The sequence below is a fragment of the Octopus bimaculoides genome, chromosome 4, assembly GCF_001194135.2.
Source record: "Octopus bimaculoides isolate UCB-OBI-ISO-001 chromosome 4, ASM119413v2, whole genome shotgun sequence".
NCBI classification, from domain to species: Eukaryota; Metazoa; Mollusca; class Cephalopoda; order Octopoda; family Octopodidae; genus Octopus; species Octopus bimaculoides.
Genome location: NC_068984.1, coordinates 1,676,147 through 1,686,743, shown reverse-complemented (window position 1 = coordinate 1,686,743; position 10,597 = coordinate 1,676,147). Strand labels below are relative to the sequence as shown.

The following is a 10,597-nucleotide window of genomic DNA, read 5'->3' as shown; positions in this document are numbered from 1 at the left end:
ACAACCCCTATCGCTATACTGCTAGCATCACACCAAACCGTCCCGCACTCCGTCTTGGGCACATACCAGTTTCCTCTGACCGGGTCTTCCGCTCTCGTTCTCTCCAGGATTTCCCGCATCATCGCCACCGTCGCCTCTCCTACCTTGTCACTCCAACTCTCCCCCTCTGCTCGTCTCTTGATGTAACTACATGCAATGCGCAACCAACCAGCGATCGTATAGTGCCCGATCAACTTCCCACAAACCGAGAACAACACGTCTTGTCCTCACCGCAGCCCCGTTTGAAAAGGGCACGAATGCCGATCGAGGCTCCCTCTGCCCTTTTCCCCCTTCCGGTCGACTCGCCCTTCCGGTCAGCCTCCCCAGACACTGACGTCATACCACACTGCCCTGGCAAAATTTACTTTGCTAGAAGACATGGAGCTCGTTCAACTAACGTTCTTAACTACGTTTTTAATTACGTTCTTAAAAACTTGGCATGAGTCCTTATTAATGATTTTAGTTTCTCAAAAGATTTTCTTTTAATATTTGTGGGTATTCATGTCTAAATTAATGTGATATCTAAGAAATTAGCTATATTAAGGTTAATGTTTATGGTGATTTTCAGTCCCAGTTGACAAGTTCCTTTCTAAATCTATCTAAAGTATGGCCGTGAGCATGGGAAGTCATTACCAGACAGTCGTCGCTGTACATACAAATATTACGACAATCAAATTTAACCTTTAGGACTTGTAGCATGTGTAGACTGAAAAGATCACAGATATGTGCACTATCATACGACTCTATACTCAAAGTGAAAATTCCTTCGATGTCTGATTTCTTCACGCTGGCAGTCTTTATCAAACAGTAAAGTTTTCTTAGCATCTAAGATTATCTCTATGACAATTTCGTCAGCACAAAATATTAATGGACGTAATCTAATCTCGTATAAACAAATGATTGTAGACAGGTAAAAATCAACATTCTTGACCTACGTAAATCTAGAATTTAGTTCCTCGATAATCGTTTCTAACCATCCGAACTTTACGGTGTTACTAGTTGTCCAGAGTTGTAAATTAGTTGCCTTCCTAATTTTATAATTAATTATCATTATATTTTTCTTATTAATTTGGCAAACATTTCTCTAGTTAGTTTCGTTATAATACTCATATTTACTAATCGAATTAACAGAAGAATCACAGAAATTACTTGTGATAAATATTCCTTTTGTCTGGAATAAATGTGCAGCATATAGAGGAGATGATATCACTGTTATCAGGGCAACAGGTGAAGAATATCTTGATAATTTGGAATTAATATTAAAGTAATTATAAGATTGTGGTTTAAAATGCCGTAAAGAACAATGTGGATTATTTACGCAAAAGTGGAATAGCTTTACAATACCATAGGCGCATCTGGCAAAATATTATCCACAAAAAATATAGTTGCTATGAAAACAAAAACAAAAAGAAAATTCTAGAAAAGCAAGTAAGATATTAGAATTTTTTTTAAAAATCAGATGTAATCATGCATTCATTAAGAAGATAGGAAATTTTACAAGAACGTGTGCGACTTCGCTAGGTCCTACCTGAGATTCGAAACTGAATCTGTAGATTCTCCCTAGCCATACATACGGCCTATTGTTCTGTATTTTCCACTTGACTCTTAACCTTTTCTATGCCATGAAAAGTTGAAATAGATCATGAATGACCTATATTAATTTAGCCATTGTTAGAACGGTATATCCATTTTCCTAGCTAGTCTGCACAATTATAGATACTAGAATTTTAGGCAACGAAACTTAAGTGAAAACTTTTTCTTTTTTTTTTTTTTTGCTCCTGTCTGTTAACAACCAGCCACAAACCATATGCTTTTACTTCGCTCCCCACTTAACTATTAGCAAAACGTTAGCTCTTGGTCTAGTTTCGATAAAACTAAATCGGCGGTCTTAGAATGTGCGATACTTGAATCTGAATGTGAAACCATATTTGTTAATAATGTTAATAATTCAAAAATACGTACGTTATCTGTTTTTTCACAGTAATATACATTTGTATATATTGACCTTATAAACTAGAAAATACGAAAGAATTGCAGCACAAATTATTGAATCGACTTTGTAAACGAAAAAGATCTGTCCGTGCGGCGCCGTAATACATTATGCACGCGTTTATTATTGATGCCGTGTAATCGGTTTTATTAGTCTTCACTGTTGTAGTTGTAACGTTTTATTAGAACCACAACTCACAAACGGTTTTGCGAAATTCTACAGGGATTGATGATGTTAATTATGATCAGTTACTTATTTTAACATTTACTTACAACCAGCTTTCTGTCTGCGTTTAGTAGATTCTTACACGAATAGGATCGGAAGAAGTCTATTTTGTTTAGGAATGTAGGAAATTTTAAATTAGTTAATATCTTCGTCCGCAAATCCCTTTCACTTCGACACACACTTTTGTTCTGGCATATGTATGTACGTTTGTATATATGCATGCATATGTATGTATATCTATGTATATATATGTATGTCATTATTCAGTTTTATTTCAAGATTACCTGCCAATAGAGAAAGAGCCGGTTTCTAACCTAGATCCAAGGCTCCTTCATTGGAATTTCAACAACATCAATAGGGTATTTTTGTATGTATGTATGTATGTATTATGCATGTATGTATGTGTTCAGATTTGTATGTTTTGCTTTATGTATGTATTCTCATGCATTATAGTTGCATATCTAGACATGCACATATATATTTAAATGATAAACTTCTGGAAAGTATTACAGATTTTTATAGTTCCAGTGATGTGATGGATTGGATCTGTAGTTTTCGGATCAACTTTCTGCCTTCTGGTTTTGAGAAGCTTAATTTCTCAAGATTGGTATTTAGGCATGTGTTACTGTTATGACGTGGTGTTTTCCACATCTATAATGTGCGGCCACTGTTGTGACTGTAGTTGTTGTATCTACTCTAGTAGTCAAGATATTTTCTTGGTCTCAGATAAAGTGTAACTCTTCTCTACTGGAATGGTAATATATCGCTTTGTCTATCGTGCTTTTGCTGAGAGCTCTGCAAGACACCGAATTTGAACCGTCTAACTTGACTGTGACTCAAACTCGACTATAACACGTAATTGACACTTAACTCCAACTGAAAACTCATGCAACAACTCTACAACGACTGACACACGACTCTCCATACTGGTTGACGTCGTCTTACTTCATAGTGGCTGTGTCATACCACTTGTCCCGTGGGAGAGGTATACGATTTCCACTACAACCTCTCTTTTAGTTTTTTTTCTTTAGTAATTTTATTTTATTTTATTCACCCACCTCCTTTTGAGTTTTTTCTTTTTTCATTTGTACAAATTAATATATTTTTTCTTTTTGGCGTCTATTTTTAGGAACTCTGTGTTCTTCCTTTTTCTCCGACTTTTACGCGTGGGTTCAACCACCTGTAACGGTGTTGGTACGCGGAATGTGTCATACAGCCATTTCATAGGTATTTTCAATCTGTTTGGTTCATTTTCTATGAATTTCTTCTTTAATAGGTTTCTGTGTCTTTCTTCAATACCTTTTCTGCTTTTTATCCCATACATCACTTTCCCTATACTTAGTAATTTCACCTTCTTCCCACTACTGTTTTCCGTTTTTATAAGACCTCATGTACACCTTATCACTAATTTTGAAAAATTCTGATATGCCCTTCCTGACACTTTTTCTTTCCTCGCCAGATGGCAGTTTATCAAAAACGGATTTCACTTTCATTGCGAGCATCAGTTCTGCTGATGTATTCAGGTTCGGTTTCACCTTGTGCACTCTTAACAATTGTTGAAGAGCGACTTCGTCCGTGACGTCCTTGCTTACTTTTCTTAAAACTCTTTTAAAAGTATCAACAAAACGTTCTACCTGTCTGTTTGATCTGCAATGGTAAGGCTCTATCGTTAGATGTTCTACCGAAAACATTTCACACAACTTTCTAAATTCATTGCATACAAATTGTGTTCCCTTATCACGTCTTGGATGCCAAATCTTGCGAATAATTTGTGCAAAAATTTATTACAATCGAGGAGGCTGGTCTTTTGCACTTAACAATTTCAGGCCATTTTATAAAACTGTCAACCACTACTAAATAGTAATAACCATTTAACGGACCCGTGAAATCGATGTGTAATTTCGCCCATGAGGTTTTTTTTCTTGTTTTTTGACCACAGTGTTTTCTGTTTCATTTATGAACTTATCTTTTGACGCATTCCGCTTTATATCTTCCTGGTTTATCGGTAACTCTCAGACAATGATCCACATTGTGTTCTTAATTTCACCTTCGGCTCTTAGAGCTGCTATCACTGTATCCTCGAATGGTTCACCATTTTGGGGTATTAACCTGGACAGAAATTAACAATCCTCAACTGGACAGAAATTAACCTGGATGGAAATTAACAATCCTCAACTGGACAGAAATTAACCTGGATGGAAATTCACAATCCTCAACTGGACAGAAATTAACCTGGATGGAAATTAACAATCCTCAACTGGACAGAAATTAACCTGGATGGAAATTAACAATCCTCAACTGGACAGAAATTAACCTGGATGGAAATTAACAATCCTCAACTGGACAGAAATTAACCTGGATGGAAATTAACAATCCTCAACTATGGCTGAGTGAAGTATAGCTTGCACTCTTTGTTACTGGAGGACTGAAAGTGTCACGTCCAGTTACAAAGAGTCCAAGTTATACGTTTCCACTCAACCGTATCTTCTTCTATATTGTGGCATCGTATGCCCATCTGTCCTGTCTTCCTTAATACAAGGCGACTCAGTTGGTGTTGTTTAATCAATACCAGGAGGAGATGCAGTATATATCTTTAAAATTGATGCCTGCTTCATCGTCTTGGTATGCAGAGCTGAAATCTTCTTACAAAAGAAAAAAAAGAAGCAAACATACAAAGAACAACAACAGCAACAACAAAAACTACAACAAAAGTATCAATTAATTAGAGGCACACGAAGCAGCATTAAATGTAATATAGGTGTATACGGCCATATTTAATATATTCATGCACACTCGGACTTGAAAAAGACTACACTGCAGACATTGTCTCGACAGAAAAATTCTCCATACAGACAATATGTGTGAGAAACACACCATTGGGTCATGAATGACGTCATCGGATCGCAGGTGTCTTTCCATATCCGAGTCTGCACGAACGTATTAAATATGGTCGTACGCACCTATATTTCGTTTATCACTGCTTAGTGCGCCTCTGATTAATTAATTCCAGCTTGACAGCACTTTGCCAATATCAGCAAATCTACCATTTGCTGATAAACTATAAGAACAAGTCGTTAGTGACTGTGAACGACGGCTCGGTTTCCTTAGCTAACAACGTGCAAAGACGCAGAAACACAAGCGTTCTGCGGTTCCATGATGTCATTTATGGCCCAATGGGTGTAAAATGCCATACAAGGAGAATTTTTTTTCCCTCGAGGCAATTTTTGTAGCGTATGTCTTTGCATACACGAACATGATTGTATACATTTGTACAACAGAAATATCGTTTGTGAGAAACAACAACAATATCATCACCACCAATTTATATAACAAAAATAACAACTACAACAACAACAGCAACCCTGTTTCCGTCTCTCATTTCAATAAAGTGCGATAATGGTTGTTTAGTTAGTTTATCATTTATTTACAAAACTTAATTTATAGTTCAACTTCCCAAAAACATATTAACTTATTTTTCACACGTTACTAGCAATACATTTAAATCGTTATCTTTTTTTTTTTTGTTAAATATCAAAGTTTTTTTTTTTTTCTATTTTCCTTTCGAAATATTTTCCTATGAATGTGCAAGACTTTGTCTTCTCTTATCATTATCTTCAGGAAGTTCGAGGTGGTGAGCTCTTTGTGCAAGCAATTCTAGTTTCTTTATAAGCAATCCTTTAGTCAAAAGCGGTTTTTCACGTCTCTTTGCAATGTCAAGAGAGAAAGGTAAACCTCTTTTGCCGAGACCAACATCGAAATATATTTCATCATTTGAAAAATCAGGTAACGTTTTCTGCGGCGGTTCCTTGTAGAGAAAAGGTAAATCGATGATGTTCCACGGGATGTATGACCAAGGGTGGGTTTTCTTGTAAAGATTAGCCATTTCATCTCTCATTGCTGGATAGAAGTCTACTGCAAATAAATAGATACCATTTAAAACTTCAGTAGAATACAAATATCTCCTACATACATACATACATACATACATACATACAGACAGACAGACAGACAGACAGACAGACAGACATATATACAAATACATACGCGTGCGCATATTGTAACGGTTTCAGAAACAAAAAAGCAAAGAAAATTTCAAAAATAAGATAAATTTCACGATGTAAGGAAGATATAAAGTAAGGCTTAACATTTCGGTCTATAGCTCCTCACCAAGAAAAAGAAAACAAAAAAAAATAAGAAAAAAGAAGAACAGAGAGTTGAATGGAAACGATGTTTTACAATAAACAGTTCAAGGCTTAAATTGATAAAAGGTTGGACGGAAGTGGATAACATGGATGAGTGTTTTTCAACCAGAAAGGATTTTTAATCAAGGGAAACAACATTCGAGAGTGGTTGTACCTGTGTGTGTGTGTAAGTGAGAACGAGAGAGAAAGCGAGAGAGCATGCCATATGGTTATGTGAGAATTTGATCATCGCGTTAAGGAGGATAAGAGACGATGTATTCTCTATTGTACATGGATGTGTATGTGTATGCAGTGCAGTGTGTTGTGCGAGTGTATGTGCAGGTAGCTGTGTGTATAATGTTGCGTGTGTGTGTGTGTGTGTGTGTGTGTGTGTGTGTGCGCGTGTGTGTGTTTGTGTTTGTGTGTGTGCGTGCGTACGTGTTAGAGACAGCAGTGTTACAAAAGGCAAATAAAGTGATTACTGCTCCCTGTTCGGTTTGGTGTTTAGACGAATGGCCAGCTGTTGTTGTCCCCGGTGACATTGGGGATGCGGTAGATTCATAAAACGTCACGACAGGTAGAAAGGTGCAAATAGGTGCGACCAAGAAGAACGAAAGCGACAAACCGGGGACCGAGATGTGATCCGGTGTTGTTATGCCCGATGCTTAAAAAATTCTCTCTAAAAATAATTTGCAGATCTCCGAAGGTTTTTCTATGTCGCCAACTGAGGAATTGGTTGGCGGCATAAAAGAGATTATCACTGGGTAAGATGACATTTTGGATGAAGGCGGAGGTTTTCGAGCAGGAGGGGTGGCGAAGATAAAAAAAGGGAATAGGCTATAGACTCGGTCACAGAAAATGCATCACGTCTGGAGGAAGGGAGAAAGCATTCTAGGAAAATATGGGAAACAGCTGGATAAGATCGGAGGAAAGAGAAGTGCCGCAAAATGTGCGCAGGAGGAGAGACAAGGGGACGGGAAAATGGTTGGTGGTCGAACGGATACGAGATATAAGAGTGGAGATGATGTCAACATTGTGGTAGAAGCACCAACGGTTGTGGTGGAATAACCGCGTTGAACGAAGTAGCTGACCATTCGGTGCGACTGGATATCAAAGTGAGAATCATAATTACAAAGGTGTGGGAGGGGAAGGAAAATGAGAAGGTAGGTGACGGTGAGGAAAAACCGAGGTGAGAGAGAGAACTATGGCTTCGGAAAAGACAGCAGTGAAGATGTTGGGGTGGGGAATAAAGGTGGTGGTGGTGGTGGTGGTGGTGGTAAAATCTAAGACAGGATGGAAGAAGTTGACGCAAACAATGAATGAGTTAAAGTTTGTCGAAGAAGTGTCACCGCTCCAATAGTCAATGAAACGACCGTATTCTTCTGCGGTGAAGTCTGCTGAACCGGGTGGCGATCTGAATCTCAAACTGTCCAAGAAACAAATCGGTTTATTTGAAGTTCATTCTGGTTGCCTTCGTTACCCGTGTACCCTGATAAAAGAAAGTCCATGGAAAATTTGAAGCATTTGAATGTGAGAACAATTCAACAGGGCAGAGCAGAGCAGCGGGAGTCGGGCCAAGAAAACCGCCTCCGTTAGGAATGGCGTTACAGCAGAACTAAGAAAAAGGAAAGGAGCTGGGAGGGGCGAGAGTGGCGAGGGGGATTTAAAGAGGTGCAATGGAAGACTGCGAAGAGCCTAAGTGCCTGGAGGTGAGTTCAGTGGAACATTTGCAGATGGAAACGATGAGGAAGTTGTAGTTGTTGACTTTCTGGTTTGGGTGGAGGAAGTCGAAGAAGATCGTCAAGCAATGGATGGTGGGAGAAGTAAGAGTTGGGTTTAAAGAAGAAGGGGATCTTGAGGGTTTTAATATATGGGAAGAACTCAGATAAATGTCGGTTGATTTGGTGGAAAGGATTAGGGATTAGGTGGGGGTGAAATTGGAAGGGAAAGGAGACGTGTGGGGGTAAATATCAGTATCTGCACGGGGTGTGCAGCTAAATACTACACACACGCACGCACACACACACACACACACACACACACACACACGCACGCACGCACACAGACACACACACACACACACACACGTATACACACACACGTGTGGGGGCTGTATTCATCGTCTCCTCTCATAATTCTTGGGAGGTTCGAGAGGGGTAGAGTCTGCAGGCATCACCTCCTCTTTAGGGTCCTATCAGAAACAACAGTCATTAGACTATCCAGGTGGATTCCCATGAGCGAGCAACGGATTCCATGGGTTCCTTTAGGGTCCCTTGCTGGTTGTCTCGGCTTGAAAAATCCATCATTCTTGCGACTGTAGTATCCTCAATACGTAGTGGCCTCGCAATACGAAAAAGTAGTGGATTGACCTGGAGAGATTTCATCATTTCCAAGTTGCGCACCCACTTCTCTAACGTTACTTCGAAAGACCCCCCGATTCGAACGCTTGTATCATATACACATATGCATACATACATAATCGCATGTATGTATGTATGTATGTATGAAATTGGGGGGAGGGGGAAGTCATTAGATCGTCCTCAGTAGGCAACTGGTACTTAATTTATCGATCCCGAAAGGATGAAAGGCTAAGTCGACCTCGGCGGAATTTGAACTCAGAATGACAGACGGAATACTGCTAACCATTCTGCCAGCTCGCTGCCTTTATACAGTAATATATTTACACACGCACACGCTCACAAGCACAACTCTCTCCCCCCTCGCCCCTCTCTCTCTCTCTCTCACACACACACACACGAACTCACACCCACAATAGGTTTGGAAACGTTTGGCTTGTGTGATTGATAGTGGTTTTCATGGCGATAACGATTATTACTGTCGGTTTCACGTAGAATAACTGAATCCTATTTTTATTATCATGATTATTATTATTATTATTATTATTATTATTATTATTATTATTATTATTATTATTATTGTTGTTGTTGTTGTTTTTATTTGTTTTGTTTTTTCTTATTTAGTTTCCATTATTATTATTATTACTAAATCGTCTTCGACTGGCGGTGCATATTTGTTTAGCGGTTCCTTTCAGACAGAAAGAAAACAGATAATGGCTAAATGATAACAAACCATAGAATAAAACAATGGAACCAAGATAGCGTGAGAAGGAATCAGTATTGTAAAAGCCAGCATAAATTGGATAATGGAAGAATTCCGGAGACTCTTAGACATGGAATACGCCTGTTTAATCAATTGTCCATGTTTTTTTTTGTGTGTATGTGTGCGTATGTATGTATATATGCATGTTTGTGTATGTGTGTATGTTTGTGTATGTATATATACGTGTATACAATAATTGTTAATGTCAACCCATACACACAGCGACTTGTAGAAATTGACAGAGGAACTACAGACATACATTGACACTAATTATATACATATTACTTTTCTGATTTTCCTGCTGCATTACACTACACTACACTACACTACACTACACTACACACACACACACACACACACACACACACACACACACACACACACACACACACACACACACACACATTAGTGATCGATAAAAGAACAGTAGTTACGTAACAACCTTACATTAGTCTACAGCTGTTTCTACTATAAGAAACATTGCAGTGTGAACTGAAGGTTCCTGCGATATTTTATAGCATCTTCGGAGCCATACATATATACACTACTTCCGGTCACTTCAGCAATGTAACTACACACGTGCTGTGCGCGATTACTTTTCCTTCTTTAGACTTTCCCCTCTCCGACGAAGAGTTATGCTCGAAACATCAAAAACTCTCTCCTTTTACCGAGCGTCAACCCAATATACTCCTTGTGTACGTCTTGTTGTCTGTTATTGTTAATTTTATTATTCATTTATTTGAATTGACTTTACACAGACACACATACACACACACACGCGCACGCACGCACACACACACACACACATACGCATGCAAGCACGTATGCACGCACACACACGCATGCACACACATACATACACACACACATACATACACATTCTTAAACCGGGAGTGGCCATGGGAACGAGAATGGGCCCCAACTATGCGAACCTGTTCGTTGGCTACGTTGAGGCCCAAATATTCTCAAGTTTCATTGTTCCCACTCCCGAACTATACGGCCGTTATATTGACGACTGAATCGGTGCGACCTCACTCTCCCG

At 38.8% G+C, this 10,597-nt stretch overlaps 1 protein-coding gene across 2 annotated transcripts in view; it reads right to left on the bottom strand.

Annotated features, from left to right (window-relative positions):
* Positions 1–5,543: 5,543 nt before the first annotated feature.
* The window catches only part of LOC106869042 (uncharacterized), a 30,588-nt gene continuing 25,534 nt past the window's right edge, over positions 5,544–10,597 (bottom strand). The window contains exon 3 of one of the 2 annotated variants that reach the window (XR_001409361.2): positions 5,544–6,166. Coding sequence is in view for 1 of the 2 variants with exons in the window: in XM_014914550.2 (XP_014770036.1) it covers positions 5,829–6,166 (338 nt within the window). In the remaining variant the exon portion in view is untranslated. The remainder of the gene's footprint in view (positions 6,167–10,597) is intronic. The other variant, XM_014914550.2, reaches the window with a different exon arrangement.